This window comes from Botrytis porri (genome assembly GCF_014898465.1).
Source record: "Botrytis porri strain MUCL 3234 chromosome Unknown BPOR_012, whole genome shotgun sequence".
In the NCBI taxonomy this organism is placed as follows: Eukaryota; Fungi; Ascomycota; class Leotiomycetes; order Helotiales; family Sclerotiniaceae; genus Botrytis; species Botrytis porri.
In genome coordinates, this window is record NW_024066086.1 from 851657 (window position 1) to 868836 (window position 17180).

General features: G+C 43.2%; 6 protein-coding genes across 6 annotated transcripts; 4 read left to right on the forward strand and 2 right to left on the reverse strand.

Moving 5' to 3' along the window:
* Window positions 1–186: 186 nt before the first annotated feature.
* EAF01_008797 (uncharacterized protein) lies at window positions 187–2880 on the reverse strand (the record flags this gene model as incomplete). Its single annotated transcript, XM_038917053.1, has 8 exons — window positions 187–263; window positions 393–502; window positions 560–1429; window positions 1482–1722; window positions 1777–2018; window positions 2073–2316; window positions 2476–2706; window positions 2790–2880. 8 exons carry the CDS (start codon window positions 2878–2880, stop codon window positions 187–189), a joined length of 2106 nt encoding a protein of 701 aa, XP_038767447.1.
* Window positions 2881–4928: 2048 nt separating this feature from the next.
* EAF01_008798 (uncharacterized protein) lies at window positions 4929–6125 on the forward strand (the record flags this gene model as incomplete). The annotated part of the gene is made up of 1 exon (XM_038917054.1): window positions 4929–6125. One exon carries the CDS (start codon window positions 4929–4931, stop codon window positions 6123–6125), a length of 1197 nt encoding a protein of 398 aa, XP_038767448.1.
* Window positions 6126–8539: 2414 nt separating this feature from the next.
* EAF01_008799 (uncharacterized protein) lies at window positions 8540–11186 on the forward strand (the record flags this gene model as incomplete). The annotated part of the gene is made up of 6 exons (XM_038917055.1): window positions 8540–8709; window positions 8764–9142; window positions 9192–9390; window positions 9442–9473; window positions 9526–11010; window positions 11061–11186. The coding sequence occupies 6 exons, from the start codon at window positions 8540–8542 to the stop codon at window positions 11184–11186; spliced, it is 2391 nt and encodes a 796-aa protein (XP_038767449.1).
* A 914-nt stretch (window positions 11187–12100) lies between these two features.
* EAF01_008800 (uncharacterized protein) lies at window positions 12101–14429 on the forward strand. The gene is made up of 4 exons (XM_038917056.1): window positions 12101–12869; window positions 12981–13101; window positions 13152–13659; window positions 13716–14429. The coding sequence occupies exons 1-4, from the start codon at window positions 12265–12267 to the stop codon at window positions 13847–13849; spliced, it is 1368 nt and encodes a 455-aa protein (XP_038767450.1). The 5' UTR covers window positions 12101–12264; the 3' UTR covers window positions 13850–14429.
* Window positions 14430–15368: 939 nt separating this feature from the next.
* On the reverse strand, window positions 15369–16098 carry EAF01_008801 (uncharacterized protein; the record flags this gene model as incomplete). The annotated part of the gene is made up of 2 exons (XM_038917057.1): window positions 15369–15553; window positions 15633–16098. 2 exons carry the CDS (start codon window positions 16096–16098, stop codon window positions 15369–15371), a joined length of 651 nt encoding a protein of 216 aa, XP_038767451.1.
* A 369-nt stretch (window positions 16099–16467) lies between these two features.
* EAF01_008802 (uncharacterized protein) lies at window positions 16468–17059 on the forward strand (the record flags this gene model as incomplete). Its single annotated transcript, XM_038917058.1, has 2 exons — window positions 16468–16825; window positions 16899–17059. The coding sequence occupies 2 exons, from the start codon at window positions 16468–16470 to the stop codon at window positions 17057–17059; spliced, it is 519 nt and encodes a 172-aa protein (XP_038767452.1).
* Window positions 17060–17180: the final 121 nt, after the last annotated feature.

The window sequence follows — 17180 nt, forward strand, 5'->3', positions numbered from 1 at the left end:
ATCGTTATACTAATTTCCTTCGGATTTCCCGCAGTGAACAGAACAAACTCCTGAAAGACAGTATTACTCCAAGACGCATGTCCAAACCCTCGTTAAAACTTTTCTCGGATCGAATAGATCATCCTCATTGTCATTATAAAAAATTAGGCTAAAGAAGCTAAAAAAGCTAATAAAGATTGATACCCTTTAAAAGGGTGCTTGCGGATAAAAAGGTGCACCGGCATAATCGAAACCTGTTTCGATTCCATTTTGAGGGTAGGGTTCTGTGGGATATCAGTACAGGTTGCTTCTGAGCGAGAGGCATGATTGATGGATCAAGAAACATATAGCAAGAAATGGGTCATCAATAGATGAGCAACAAAAAAGAAGTGAAGGTGACTTCAATGACTTACCCCAGAAAATTGAATCGAATAAATCCATCGGTGACATATTTAACGTCTGTTCTACAGACTGCATATCACCACTCATATTATTCATAGGCACTTGTTGCGCATAGTCCATACTGTGTGTTTGTTAGTGAAGAGTTCCGAATACAGTCATCGGGAAATAGCAAACATACGGTGGTATTATCCCATTTTGCATAGAAGCCATAGCAAGCGCAGCATTTTGTTGTTCATATTCACTTGTAGATTTAAAGTCGGGACCCTGTATTATCTGAGCTTCCGGGACCACAACCGATTGTTGTTGAATTTGTTGTTGCTCAACCACCCATCCATGATCATATATATTTTTCAGAGCAGCCAAAGCCCTTGATAAAGGTCCGCTGAGTTCAATATCTTTATCTGATTTGGGAATGGCGGATGGTAGTTCTTTTGCTGCAGTAACCGACAGAGCACTTATTAGATCGCCTTGTAGCTGTCGAACTTCCGGATCTGTTTTAGTTTCACCCAAGATCCCTAGAAGAACTGCGGATGAGAGGCCGTGATAGGTGAATGCCCATGAACGCGTGGGTATGACGCTCAATGAGTGCATTTTCAAGTACATCCTAACAGTTTCCGTGAGATTTTGCTTACACTTTTCTGCGATGATTGCCTTCTGGTCGGAAGACATTCCATTTTCACCGCGTCGGAGAGCGGGTCGGCATAACACTGAGACGACAAAAGATGTGTGAAGACGAAGTGCGAAGTATTGTAATCTATCTTGGACTGTCCTGCATTTGTCTTTGATGCGGAGTGCTGGGAGAACTCTTTGACGAATATTCTCAACGTCGACTGAATTGGCGATGATTTGATTATAATCAGGCTCAGATACTGAATCATTCTTGACGAAATCCAATACTCTCTGGCATAAATGATACATAGCTTCTGTGTAGGTGAACCCCTCCGTCAAAGCGATGGGGCTTAGAGGGACTTTACATCTCGTGATCACAGCGATTGGAGATCGGTCAAATGACAGTGAGAGTAGACTATCTTGCCAGACGATTGTCCACCTAAAACTCGTCAGACCAATAGGGAAACATAACAGGGAGTGATTGAGCATACCATAGTTTACGACGAGGTAAGTCATTCTCCTCGGAAGATGTGAATCTACCGCTCTCGTTAGGACCTCTATGAAGGCCTAGAGCTTGAGCAAGTCTACAGGTAAGACCGATTAAGGCCCACGAAGCCTCAGCTTTCATATCATTGGCCAGAACAAATCCAAGAATTAAAAGTGCTTGCAATGAATCCAATGAGGGGCGAATCAAGAAATTAGATAGCCTCAGGCAATGGAATGATGTTTGAACTGTATTAGAGTTTAATCTCCTTTCATATTCAAAGATACGAGCATTCGGCTTACCGAAAGATTGTGAGGCTGCTACACGTCTGTGATATGTAGTTTCAGCGTAGTTTGATGATACAGCAAGGACTGCGAATAGCATCCCAAGCCAGGCCGACGATACACCCTTCTGATTTGGATTCCTAGTTTTTGCAGAACTAGCTCGATCTTCCAAGTATATGCACAACTTCGTCTCAAAGTCATCAATATCGATCAACAGGCCCCAAAATGGCTGAACTATCTGTTTGTAGATTTGAAATGATCTATGGGTAGGTTAGCTGTGATTACAACTTGCTTACATCTTCCGTGCTACTAACTTTAAGACATCTTTGTCCGACGGCAATGCCATAGCAATGTCTTGTCTTATTTTATCCATATGCTCTTTCGACATAAACGGGTACGGAGCCGTTGATATTTGTAAACCTAGTATAGGCATAATGTCTTTCCGAATGACATCATGTTCACCTTCGCCCGGTGATGATCCAATCTGAGCTTCTTCACTCAAAAAGGCTGCGATTGAATTCTGCCCAAGATATCGTGATTCGTTTGGATCATCTTCTTCTGTGGTGATATTAACTTCAAATTTCAATCGGTCTCTCAAGTATTTTGGTACAAGAACACTTAGCCCTGACTAAGGGGATTAGAGATGGTATAGCTTCAAATAATACATTCTGTCGGTATTTGAACTTCTTGGCAGGACTGATATGAATTTGAATTTACCTGTTGTTCTTGGCCAGCCGTCCTCTTTTCGACCAGAGTAATCACTGGCACTATCTGGGGTACGGGCCCTTTTAACTCCAGCTACTGAAGCCGTCGGTATCGTCTTCCCGAGATCCCGATTCTTAGGATTGTACGAACATAAGAGAGCGTGATCCCTCTTCACACAATTCTCACATGGGTGTTTATTATCACATTTGACCTTGCGTTGCCTGCAAGGCCAGCAAGCGGTCCCTAAGACTTGTTTAGCAAGATGCCTATGAAGGATTCTTGACTTGCCACTATCCAGCCAAGAATGGGGAAATGATCCATCATACCATATCGAACTTTACGATGTGAGTGTATGATCCTATTGGCCTCATCAGGAGTGATGGAGGCTTCGATTGGTTCTGACGGTCCTTCACTCATAGTCGTCGTGGAACAATTCCATTCAATTCATGAAAGTAAGGTTAGGAATGCCGAGAGAATTCCGGAAAGTGCTTATCTTACTCGCTCGACTCCACAGCTAGGTGAGATTTGGGTTAGCTTGGCACGTGATAGATCGCTTGATATTAACTCGGTAATGTGACACAATGAAGGGGAAAATAAGATGTTGATCTCGTCGGGAAATAATTCATGTAAATGGTGATAAAACGACTAGAAGGGATTGGGAGGCGTGATAAATCATGCGAGTATGAATGGTTGTACGATCAGAATTATGAAAATTTTTCTCTAGATCGCTCGACATACCTATCATCAGCAATCATTCAGGATCTTGACATAGATTAAACTCCGAACGACGGATTCGTGTCGGAATATGATCTTTACGCTTCTCCCGCTCTTTGGATGTTCTCAATGATTGGATAGCTGAGAGTCGTTGGTCAGCCCTATGATGTTAGTGACTTAGGTTGCATCTAGGAACATCAGGAACAAAAGTGGTTCCTCAGAAACATCAGATTCTATCCTCGTATGGAAATTTCCAATAAGGTGGTGGTCTTCAACATCATGTTTTCGTTTGTGATTCCAATCACAGGATATATCTCTCGTTATATTACGATACACTCTATTGATATGAATTTCCAGCTTCCACTTATACCTTTAGTCTTTACATTATCGCTTATTGCAGGCTGTTGCTATACTCACGCACGGTAACGCTTCAATTCCTAAATGGTGATAATGTCGGTGGGTATATGCATCGATTTGGACTAGCTCGTCAGCCATATATAGATTAGTTCGAGGCTAATGGTAAGTCCGAAATTCGACAAGAACTCGAATCAAGCTTTTGGTTTTATGCAACTACCTAGGTAGCGGGGCCTCGAGGAGTCTCGCCGGCCATGCATTTCTACATTTTCTTGCATTGAGTTCTCTTTAAGACCGTTGAACATTTTCTGAAAAGGCATGAGTGGTTCGACGACCCACACTTCTACGGGTTTCTTCCAGAACGCAAAACCATGCATCATTGATAGATTGACCGACTTCTAGTCAAATTTTAATGCATCCCTTCTGCACCCGTTTTGGAACCTGCACTCAAAGTTCAAACTTAGGCCAGATTACACACATAGTCTGCAGAGGCTTTCAATGCTTTTGTATAGCAATATTAAATGGTATTTGTAAAGGCCATTTCCTGTTCTCGGAGCATTCGCAGTCCTCCAGAGCTCCCTGAATTGTGAAAATAATGATTCAAAGGGTCACTTTGGAGATTCGGCCGAGACTCATTCCCGTATTTTGATGTATACGAAGCGAAGTTAAAATTTAGCTGACCGCTAACATTTCTTTTGCCAAACGATTCCAATCGAACTATGATTGCATTGATGTAATGTGCACTATTTTATTCGTAGTGAATGGATTTGATGCTTCTCAAAGTCAAAGAGTCAACTCCTTTCTTCCTGAAAGCTCTAAGCCATATTTGACCTCTGGTCAACAACTCAATTATTAAATCAAAACCATTCAGACATGCGAAAAACAGCTTTCACTTACGTCATTTAGTGATGATGAAGCCTTGATTGGTCAGAATAGTAACTTGGGTCTGGGTCAACTTCGGTTCAAAAGGGGGGAAGTCTCAGCCAGCCAGCGAAGGCTGATATACAAGATATTCAATAGCAGTGGTATCTTGTCTGTTAATCACATTACTACTCATTTTTAGCATTAGAATGTATCTAGAAGCAATGTTCAAGATGGTAAACCTCAACAATCACAATTGAATCTGAAGTGGGATATTGTAATTCTGAATCCAATATACATAAGGTTGACACCATTCAAAACTTTCCTAGAGCATTTTCTGTCTAGTTCACTCAAAGATTCACACATTGAATATATTCTCCTGCTTGTACCCCATCTCTCATATTGCTATTTAAAGGCACCTTCTTCCTGGCTTCCTCCTCTTCTTCATTCGACAGATAACAGACAATAAAAGAACCCTATACCAACAATTTCAGATATAGACTAACGAATAAACAAGACACTAACTATCGATCGTCATGTCGTCCAGAGACATTTACGACAAGGCAACAGTCTACAGCCCTGTAGACACTCGCACCAAACCTCCACAAAACAGCAATACTTCCAAGAAGCCTTCTTCCTCTCACGCCAAAGTTTCTTCCTCCAATCGGCCATCCTCTTCCGCTGCCCCGAAAGCATACACCACACTCGAAAGAGACAACAAATCGACAAATAAAGGTTTGTCTCAACAGCACACTTTGCTTCAAAGAGATGGACAGACTTCTTCTTCCCGTGGACACACTTCAAGCTCTCATGATCGTACTCAGCTCAATAGAGACCAACAATCATCATCAAGCTCAAGACAGCCAAACATGATGCACGCAGCAACAATTGCTCCTCCAGAGGCGAAGAGCAAGTTTAAGTCTCAGCATGATGTTAAAATGGCCTCACAACAAGCCAGATATCAGGAGATGACCTACGAAGAGAAGAAGAAACAGGACGAGTGGGTCCGTAACTTTATCGTTTATGCTGGACCATGCCCAGCTGGGTTCGGCTGGGAGCGAGTCAAGCACGGATATGTCTGTAATGGCGGAAATCATTTGTGCACCGATGACCTTCTGGCTGAAGGTAAAGGCGGCTTTTACATGGGAACTCTTGACGCTGGATGGTGGGGTCCAATCTATGATCCAGAACATCGCTTACGCTTAGATTATGCCGACGTCATAGTATGGGAGTACGCCAATAAACACGGATTAAACCCAACAGTGGCACCCGTAGTCCCACCACCTAACATACCAGCAACTCATGAAGTTCACCCAGGAATTGCAAAAGCACTGGCAGGTCAGGGACGTATGCCACGAGCTTGCTCAGTTGAGGTCGTCCTTGAGGGTTTCAAGCGTGTAGGTGAATTTGAGAGACTTATGGGACTTCTAAATAATGCTAGGTCCTCTCATCATGTTTCTGGAGCATCAAGTCACCATGTGTCAAATGCCCATCGGTTATCCAGTGGACATCATTCATCTAGCGCCCATCGCTCATCCAGTGGGTATCACTCATCCGGAGTAACACCTCAGCTCAGCACCCTCTATGGACCAGGAGGTCTACCAAATCGACTTGCAATGAGCACCAGCAATGGTTCTGTATCCCAAGGAGGTCAACTCCCACTCGGATATCTGCCAGCTGCTTATCGCAATGATCCATCTGGACAGGGACAATTAAGATACCGCAGCCATTAAGCCCGAGAACGTGGAGGATGGATTTTGGGCACTACGCGATACTACATTCTGGAGGATATTAGATTGTGGCGACGACGATGGTGATGGTAACAATTATGCGTGACTTTAGCTAAAGACATATTTAGATGATAGGTAGTTCAAAGCGAGACGTTACATTAAGACAATGGAGACTGTGAATATGTGTGTGAAATTTGATCGCAATTGTGAATCGATCGACAAAAAATATCAGTCATTCAGCTTCCGTCTCATTCACATGTACACTACTTATGCAGTCGCATTTCCAAAACTTGAGATGAACGTCCCTTCCTGGATCTCTAAATACTGCCCCGCGTGATCGAGGCAGTATCCCCAATTTTCCACCATGGCATTTCATTCAAATGCCAATGTGCATTTGAATTATAAGAAGTGCTCATGTGGTTACATTCGCGCGCATCAGTTATGCAGAATTCAGATTGAGTCGATTTTTACAACTATGGGAGGCGTTGTGATGATTCTGATATTTGAATGAAAAATGAATATGAATATGAGAACATGAGAATGTGGAAACGTGGGAAAATGAAGTGAGAATAATGGTCTAAGTCAGGTTTAGATAGCGAAAAGCAAATATAATTGCGGTGTTGGAACTTCCTAGTGGAACGGATTGATGTAGAAGGACGGCAAGAGCGAAGACAATAAGAATAAGGGTGAAGGCATTCTACTTCGACTACAAAGCAATCAATTACTCCGTTGAAGTCGGCGAGTAAGCCAAATAAAAGAACTCACCTAGAAAGCGTCGCTTTGATCTCAAGAAGACAAATTACTAAGATTCACGAAACTATTCGCTGACGAGTTGCAAAGCGTTTCTCAGTCATAACATGATCAAGAAGATCTCTAGACTTTCAGATGCTCAAGGGTTTGAAAAGTGTATTGGCTGGAAGGATTTCGACCTTATTTGCCCAGAATACAGCATTTTCCAGATTTAATTGACCTCACATGGTCACCCGAAACATTATATTGATTCGACAACGGACGTTTCGGCATCCCATCAAGAATAGTACCTAGAGAGAACAGCTTTAGTAGCTAAGTAATCCGTGAAGAAATCGATGCACTTATTCAACTACGAAGCTCTAATCTAGACCTCCCACTCCATGAGAAAGATGAGTCGTCTGCTGGCTGTTGAGGAAGATGCTCCTGATAACCATACTAGAATGATTGGGGATGCAGAGGAGCATTGTGTGAGTCAGTTGTTAAGGATGTGTGCCGATCAGTATGAGCATAGTAGAAAGTAGTCCCTTATTCATTCACGGCAATGATGACCTTGGGATACGCTTTTGGGCAAGTCTGCCTCTTACATTAGCTTTCCGATCTACAACACCCCGCCTGCTGCCCGACGCAATCTCTGGTGGATAATATACACCTCAACTTGATTACTGACTCACGACGTTTTGATATCGAAATGTACGGTGAATCCCCGACCGTCGACCTGATCAAGTACATCTTCATCAATCAAGGATTTGATCACGTATCAGATTTTCTCTCCTAGCCTCCTGCCATATGCGTGTCATGCATATCTACGATAAGATCTTTAAGCACATATATGCAAGTGGTGCCAGAAGAGGCAAACTGCCTAATCCCAAACAAGCAGCTTTGACAAAACCTGCGCTTGGGATTGGTACTTATGTACCTGCCCAATATGCTGCACTTTATCACTGGTATACGTTACCAAACTTTGGAAGAACAAGAACATTTCACCTGCTCGTGATAGTTCTGAAACAAGTGCCGGACTGCTCAATGCGATCCATAAGCTTTTCTTGACGATAACGGAAACGATTAAGACGCGATCAGGTTCTATGCCTGTGGACACAAGGAATATTATGTCGATACTGGAAAATACAGACTTTGATGCTATGCCGTAAGCTGGATTTGAGATAACAGGGAGAGGAAGTCAAAGTGCATGCCATCTGTCCTCATATTGAGACTCCGAAATCGTACTAGTTATATAACCTTAGAATCTTGCGTGCTCTTTCCTATGTGGTCGTTCTTGTCGCTTGTCTATTTGGGTCCCAAGTCGTGAACGTGGAATTTGGGTGTGGAAAACTTGCTTAAGGATTCGCTGTTTCGACCTCGTAAATCAAGTCAATATCATAAGATCAGTCTTCCCTCGGGCGTGATAATCGACGGATGGTCAGCGGAGGGTCATCGGAGATTGATGTCTATCTCCGTTCAAATAATGTTACTTCAATTTGATAGGTTGGAAATCATTTAGTCGTTCCTGATTTTCATCACGTGAACCCCCGCTATCCTCCGGCTGCCAGTCAACCAGTCGGCCAATTTATCTGTTCTCTAACTACCATTTTCCATCTCCCTTCTTGAAGATTGCCTGGTATAACATTAGTGATACTGTATTAGTGACAGACTAACGTTGCGTAAGTATTATGGCCGATCTTGTACCCGCAACTGCTTCAGAACTGTCAGTCACTGTATCACAGTCTCTCCCCCCCAAAGACAATACAGAGGATAATTTACGGGAAAAGAAGGTTGCGACCAAAGCAAGTCGGCAAAGATTCAAGCCACAATTGTCATGCACCTCTTGCAGAACACGGAAGTATGCAAATAAAATCCGATCTACTCCTTATCGACCTTATACTGACCCAACCAGATTAAAATGCGACCGCAACTCCCCTTGCAATAACTGCTCCAAGAGAGACTTATCTTCATCATGTACATATATCCACAATTCACGTGCAAAGATATCTCATGCCCAGAGGATCAGGGAGAAACCAAAAGATGTTCAAGACCGAATCCAACATCTAGAGGAGCTCGTCGTGACTTTGATGAATCAAGCCAAATGTACAACAGCGCCGTCGAAACCAACTATCTTATCTGTCTTTCAGAGCTCTACAATTAAGCCCCGAGGACTTTCATGGCCTGATGATGCTATGATATCCGAAAGTGCGGATTCCATCGGACGTATATCTGTCGAAGATGAGGTGCAAAATTATGTCGGCGGGGCCCATTGGGCGGCAATACTCGAGAATGTATGTATCCCTCTTCGTATGACCCGATGAGTATCTGACAGTACGGTAGATAGCCGGCTTGAAAGACTCATTGGGATCCGAGGAATGGCCACAGGGTACAGCGAGTGGAAAGAATGCTTGTGAAGGGCCTGAGCTACTTCTTGGAGACAATAGGAAGTCCTCGAGGGAATCTATTCTTGGTTGTCTCCCGTCGAAACCTCTGGTTGATGACTTGGTCGAACGCTACTTCACTGCGATCGACGCTTCCTGTGAGATAACATGTTATGCGAAGATTGGATTGAAAGTTAACGAATATATAGTTATCACTCATGTACCGACTTTCAAAAAAGAGGTGAGGACTTTTTCTTACAAAGAAATCTGCTCATTTGTTAACTCCTTTGTAGTATGCCGAGTTTTGGGATAATCCAAACTCAAAATCCATTTCCTGGATTGGATTACTATTTTCCATAATATGCCTCGCCACGAACTTTGAAATAAGAACAGGAGATGTTCCAATCTCCGCACTATCAGACTCGGCTATACGGGACTCAGAACAGCGGACCAGATTATATCGTGAAAAAACTGTACAGTGCCTCATAAGTAGTAACTACACGGAGCCAGGACTGTATACTGTCGACACTCTTTTACTTTACTATCTCAGTGAGTATTGCGAAAGCAAGGATACACTGTTTGGGACTTGGATGGTTTTTGGGATGGTAGTCCGTGCAGCAATGCGAATGGGTATGCATCGAGATGCCTCTCATTACCCCAATATATCAGTTTTCCGTGGTGAGATGCAACGTAGACTGTGGGGTGCAATATTACTTGTTGATATTCAGACTTCATGTCAAGTTGGACTTCCTCGTATGATAAGCGAAGGGACGTATGATACAAAGCCCCCCAATCACCTCCTAGACGAAGATCTTCATGAAAATATGCTTGCATTACCGCCCATCAGATCGGACTATGAAGGGTCACCTATAGGTCACGCACTCTCCAAATATCGCCTTATTTTGGTATTTGGTAGAATATTTGACGCGTCAAATCTTGTTACTCCTATCTCTAATGATGAAGTCATGAGGCTTGAGAAAATGCTTCTTGACGCTCTTGGAGAGGTCCCAGATTTCTTTCGAGTCAGATCCATCCACGATCTCGACAGCGGTTCTCTTATGTTCAAAGTAAGGAAGTTCTCAATCGAAATGACTTATCTTAAAGCACGTTGTTTTCTTCATCGTAAATTTCTCTCGGAAGCCGAATCATTACAGAAACACTCTTACTCTGTCAAAGCGTGCGTCGATTCTTCAATGCTGATTCTACAATATCAAAATTACATGACCAACGAGAGAGCTAAGGGCTCTTCATTACGCGGCATGAAATGGATTACATCTTCTTTAATGACTTACGATTTCCTCTTGGCTGCAACACTTCTTTGTCTTTATCTTGGGCAATTGATGGCTGCCGAAGAGAAATCTATGGATATCAGCCTTCAGGATTTTCCAATCGATTGGACTATCAAAGATATTTCGTACGCGTTATCCAAATCTTACCAAATATGGAATGATCCCGAGATTGCATCGGAAGATACCATGAAATTTTCGAAGGTACTAAAGGCCATGGTAAACAAAGTTGATCATTGGTCTACCGTAAAAAAAACTCAAAGAGAGGTTGCACGGGAGATGACGAATGAATCCAACCCTAATGCCTTACCCCCTAAGCATCACGAGGTTCTTTCCACTTCCATTCTGCACGGAGGCTGTCCCCTGAATTCTTCTACTCCAAATATGTATTCCTTGCAATCAAAATATTTCGAGGAAAGCCCAAGTGACTCTTCTACACCAAATGTCGGTATGATGGGAGACATTTTGAATGATCCGACCGGTCTCGATTGGGTAAGTAATTACTTATTTCCCACTGAATATATACTGATCAAGACACGCAGAGTCTTTGGGATAGCAATTTTCAAGGGAGTAGCAATTATATTGATGCAGCGGCTTCGCTATATTCTTCCGATCCGTCCTTTCCCTTTCAGGCAGCTGGGTTTGAGTCCAATTTGGACGGCAGTTGATGATCACTAATTAACCCCAAGATTGGTTGATTACCAATGCAGTGCTTGTCCAAAGCTTATTTATAGGTCGCAGCCAGAAAATAGGCTTCCCAAGAAAGCTTGAAGGTTTCCAATGTAACATGGGCGGGGAATTTTATCATTGGTTGGATGCTTCCGCGTGGCACTCGCTTATTGCATAGTCTGGGCTAGACAGCGAATAATTGAAAGACTAGTAAGTTAATTTCTACCGATTTCCACACCACCATTCTAATAAAATTGCTTTTAAGAGACTGGACCTCGACGACCTCGGGAGCGACGATATATGACGAGTGCGAGTACTTGTCACACGAATCGCTAAGTACCGAAGCGGCAGGTAGATGACCGGCTGATTATTGAATGCTCGAAATAGTCAGGTGGTCTTTTGGGATAGCGTCTCTACAACTAAGAAGGTCTGAACTGCTGATAACGGACTTGATGCAGATCTCCTAGAGCTCATCATCTCCTTCAAGTGACTGGAGACCTGTCAAATGGCTTGTTGTGCAACATTGACGCAATGCGATGTTGGTTAAGCCCAAAGTTTTCGGAATTTTTCACATGGTATAACTCTACATTTAAGCATATTCATGGGTTCTACATGTAGTTTCGATTTACAAGGTTTACAACCTGGAGGGAACTAGCCATTTTATCTTGCCTTGCCCCGCATCAAACGCGTGTCCATCGTGATAGGAAAGAAACTGTACCTCATGTCTCCAAAACATACCGAATCTTGCTAATCTATCGCCGATCTATGACCGAAAATGAGTTCAAAACTCACTAAAGTGATGCCGTCGTTGTGTGGAAAATATTGCCAAGAAACTGCCAGCCCTCCTTAGAATGTGTATCTTGACAAGAATGGTGCTCTGCCCCGTATCGCCAGTGTCGGATTGGTGAAATGACGATTTAAGAGGGAGAATCGAGAGAATCTGGTTTAGAAGCAGGTGTGCTTGCTGGAGAGATAAAAAGGTATGTGTCCAGATCGCTTTGCACAGCTTGATTTGAAGTAGATTCGATTTTTCTCCTCGAAACAATACTTTCAGCTTTCATAGCAAATTTTCCAAACATGCATCTCATAAATGGCCACGCGATTCTGCTGATCACCTTCTTTTTCAAACAGAGCATTCTGGCAGCACCAACTGGAGATCCTCTTCTTGGTTACAACCCTTCAAATGTTGTTATCACCCAAGATACCGACAATATCGACTATGAACTTGCACCAGGCCAAACAGATTCAGCAACTGTAGGCGCCTCTCTGGACTTCAGCACAATCCAGAACCCTCAACCTATCCGGGGCTCCAAAGGTGGTACTGACCCGGGTCCAAGAACTTCGCCTTATGATATCCTCAACCCCGATAAACTTGCACCTCCGGGCACCGACCATGGAAGTGTGAGTAACGCACAATGGCCCATGGGGCTCAGCCATGCGAAATTGGGAATTGACCATGCAGGCTGGTCGAGACAACAAAATGTGGACAATATACCCGCAGCCACAGAAATGGCAGGCGTGGATATGCGCTTGGAGGAGGGCGGTTACCGTGAATTACATTGGCATAAGGCGGCAGAGTGGGCTTACATCTTCAATGGGAGTGTGAGACTTCAAGCTGTTAATGATGAAGGCCAGACTTTCGTCGATGATTTGAATGCGGGTGACGTTTGGTATTTCCCTCCGTAAGTGATCCAAGCCGCTGTGTGCTCTATCTCATGCTATGCTCGCTTGAAGTGGGGTGTTGCTTGGCGTGATATTTCAACTTATGGACTCACTGACAATCATCATTTCAGAGGCGTGCCACACTCTCTGCAAGGACTGAAAGGTGGAGTAGAATTTCTCTTGGTCTTCGATGACGGAAGTTTCTCCGAGGATAATACCTTCTTGGTTTCAGAAGTCTTTGCACATAACCCAGTAAGACAAACCTCCTAGCATCCATGATATCAAGAGCTAACACCATCAAGATTGAAGTCCTTTCCAAGAACTTCCAACTTCCCAAATCCGCCTGGTCCGACATCCCTTCTGGAGAACTCTTCATTTTTCCCGGCACAAAGGCCCCCACCGATATAGCCGAACAGAATATCACCGGCTCAGCTGGTCTCGTGCCTAAAGAATTCTCCTACTCCTATCACCTCTCCAAAGCTCCTCTAACGCACGATACTCCCGGTGGAACCATCAAGATACTCGATCCAAAATCCTTTCCTCTCGCCGCCCAATTCTCCGCCGCAGTCGTAACTCTGCATCCTGGAGCTATGCGTGAAATACAATGGCATACCACAAGTGATGAATGGAACTTTTTCATATCTGGCAGTGCGAGAATTAGTATATATGCAGCTCAGGGATTAGCAAGAACTTTCGATTACCGCGCGGGTGACTGTGGATATATTCCTAAAGGAATGACGCATTATGTTGAGAATACTGGAAATGATGATGTGACATTCATTGAAGTTTTGCAGGCAGATCATTTCTCGGGTGAGTTTTGTTTGTTGTTTGTTGTTGTGACTTGATAGGATGCTAATGTGTGACAGATATTTCGGTCGGCCAATGGGTTGGTTTGACGCCCAAGCAGATAGTAGCTGATACGCTTAATTTATCCAACGAGACTGTCTCGGCTTTTAAGAAGGAGAAGCAGTATATTGTGACCGGCGATGTCCCGGAGTGAATGGGCTCATAGGCTTTTGATGGTTGAAATATGTCTTTCGTTTTTCTGGTTCCTCATTCGGGGGCCTTCTTTCGCTCAATTTCGGTTGCTTTTCTTTGAATATACGTCTTCATATATTGTTGCAACGTGAAGGAATTTTTAGCTCTCCTGCCACTAAAGGCACATGCAACCATTAAGATAGCTTTTCAACAATTCTATGATTTTGTCTCGAGAATGTTGCGTGAATCTCGAAAAATCATGATTTCTTTGTGGTGAGAAGAGGTAAAATTATGAAAAAGTGGATTTCCCAGTGGATGTAGTAATTTGACTATATGTAACCTTCCTTGACTGTAAGAAAGATTGTAATATGAGGCTTTTCTTGGCAGTTCGCTTCTATGCAATCATCTGTTTGCCGAGTGGGTGGGGTGTGCAACGTAGCCACCTGTGTAAAACAACTTCGTACGCGAGCTAAACCATGTGAAAAATATTGAAGTTCGAAGTGTTATTTTTCATGCCAGCGGACCCCAAAAAGGATTATCCAAAATTATTCATCTTCCCAGAATTTCTTCTCCACCTCTTCCAAGAGATCCTTAACCTTCTCATCACTCTTTCTACCATCCTTTAGTTGTTCAGATCGTTCCGTATCAGCGTCCGTCTGCTTCTTCATATTATCCTCACCTTCCATCTAATGTTTCGTCTCCATCTTCTCAATATCCTCCTGTGTCCAATGTTCTTCCTGTGCCTTTGCTCTTTCCCTTCTCAACTCCTGCTGAGTATTTATTCATTCCGCCTGAAAATTTGTAATTGTTTCTGTTAGCTTTTTGACTCTTAAAGCAATCAATTTTCCGTCTCGAAGCGCGGCATCTTTATCGTGTACGATGAGAAGTTGATCTACAATTGCGCCCATAAACTCTTCATACGTATCACCTTTGAATACTTGATCTGCATAAACTTCAACGACATTGCGTATAAGCTCCATTGCTTTTTGCTCGTCTAATTGAAATTGCCGTGCCATATTTCTTTTTGCTTTTAAACTTTGCATCGACACTGCTTCATTTCTTCATGTCTTCAAGAATCTGCTGTCGAGAATTCTCAAATGTTTTTTTCTTTTTCGAAAATTCCTTCGTTGATTTGCGCATTGAAGCTTGGTTCTGACTTGCTGGTAAAAGATTTCTGCATATCTTGAACACTAGATATTTTCAGACCATACCCCATACTATTGCCAGATTTTCGCAGAACAATTTTTCGACATCTCGCATACGCATCAACGAACTGGTCCTTGCTCACTCTAAGCCATTTCTGGATATTCAAAATAGCAAAGGGTAGTGCTAACGGCACCAAAGAAAATGGTTATAGGCTCCGCAAATTCCACTGGCTCTCTGCCGTCTTTTGATTGTCCACCATTTGGTGCAGCTAAATCCATGGCTACAGAGAGGTACTGAAGTGCCTCTGCATCTCTGGCCGAATCACCTATGTGTGCGTCTTTAGGATGTTGAAGAGAAGGCGAATCTTTCCACGGGAATACTCGCTGGCCACTTAATTAGGTTTTCTGTTCTGGCTCTGTCGTAGACCATGAGGTGCCTTCGAAGCCTCCACTACCACATGGAGATTCTGAATCAACATCAACGTTGAAAACTACCTGAATTGAGCGCTGGCCATCATGAGAGGTAAAGGTGACCGATCCATCTAATTGCGTTTGTTGAGATAGAACTGTTTGATCATCAACTAGAGAAATGTTAGTAAACCAGTGCTCATAACCATGAGACGAAGTAGTTTAGGAACGCACGCTAAATATTGCGATAACGTGAATGAACGAACAAGTTGTTCAATGGAGTGGTGGAAGTATCCTGTATTTGATAGCTGTCCCCCGCATATCTTACATCAAAATCAGGACCAGGGATCGAAGACCTTTTAAGCGTCTGCTGAACTTCAGCAAGATCAAGATTTGTAAAACCTCTATCTTGAATGACCTGTTTGACTCCAGCCAGGTTATTGTTTGTAATATGGTGTATCAAGTCTCCCAGGAAATATCCTTTACTATAGATATCGTCTATGAAATCACCAATCGGATCCGTCGTTGCATAGTCACTCATCATGACTGTCCGTCTAGGCAGTAGGCAATACCCAGTTGGCTCTGGTTGTTCAGGCATGGCACCCAATAGCACAACATTATAGGGCATCATTTCCGTTTTAGCCTCTATGAATTTCACTCCTGGAACGAACACACTCTGAGCCGAAAAGTAGTTCAGACCATGAAACTCAAAGTCCATATCACTAGGAATTAGATATCATACCTCCCCTTCATCTTCATCGAACTCATTTGAAATAGTGTCCGAAAGCGGGTGTTGCATTCCCCCATTTCTAAAGCATTGATACACGCCATGAACATTAGCGACCAGCTGAAAGGGTACCCACTTTTACTGTCCAGCTTCATGAGCGATTGCAACCAAAAATACGCGAGTAATTCGGCTTGAATGTTGTTTCCTCTCAATGAGGGTTGATTGCTTGCACAACGACTTGTTGCCACTAAGCAAAGACCTAAGATTATAAGTACCAGCATAGACTTACTCAACTGAATCGATTCCCCGAGCTTTATCATCGTCATACATATCCACTACACAAGGAATCAAATCTTAGTCATGCCTATACCACCCAATCCAGACATAATAGCATATGCTGTGACTGACCCAACATTGATTGTGTTAGTTTTTGAGACACCTCTCGATTTTGAAGTGGGCTTAGATGCACCACTGGATCTCTACGTGGAGACGCTCATGCTAAGAAAGAACTTACAAACCAAGAGCAAGAGCAACACTGAACCCGTCCGGTGTGGAATATTTACTCATGAAATTGACATAACGGGGAATTCGAGATTGAGCATCGATCTCACTGGTGAAGATGGGACCAAGGATGAAATGAACGGATATCGGGGCGGTAACATCGAGTTTTACGTAGAGCATATTGGCGATAAAGATGTCGACTCTCTTTTACTGACAGGTAATAAGACGTTTCTGGCCACGTATTTTTGTGTTCATATACACAAAGGATGCTAATGAGTCTCTATTTTTAGTTGCTGGAGGGGATGGACTGAGTCGTGATAGCGTCTTTGGAGCAGACACGGACACTGTTGGAGAAAATGGTGGAAGGCTGGCTGTACAAAGCGCAACGAGCATACAATTTCGAGGCTCTGAAATCAACAAACGTTCTTGGGCAATTCATTTGCTCTGTTGAAATGTCTCAATACACTTACGCTCTTGTCGAGGCGGCTCATTAGTCCCTGTTCCAAGCATACAATGAGTAGTTGGATGACTATACCAGCTCTAGACAGTCATTCTCCTCGCTACAATACCCC

Coding starts and splice junctions, on each gene's coding strand:
- EAF01_008800 (XM_038917056.1), top strand. CDS start 12,265: ATGCATCTCATAAATGGCCACGCGATTCTGCTGATCACCTTCTTTTTC. Junction 12,870..12,980: donor GACGTTTGGTATTTCCCTCC/GTAAGTGATCCA, acceptor TCATCATTTCAG/AGGCGTGCCACACTCTCTGC. Junction 13,102..13,151: donor AAGTCTTTGCACATAACCCA/GTAAGACAAACC, acceptor AACACCATCAAG/ATTGAAGTCCTTTCCAAGAA.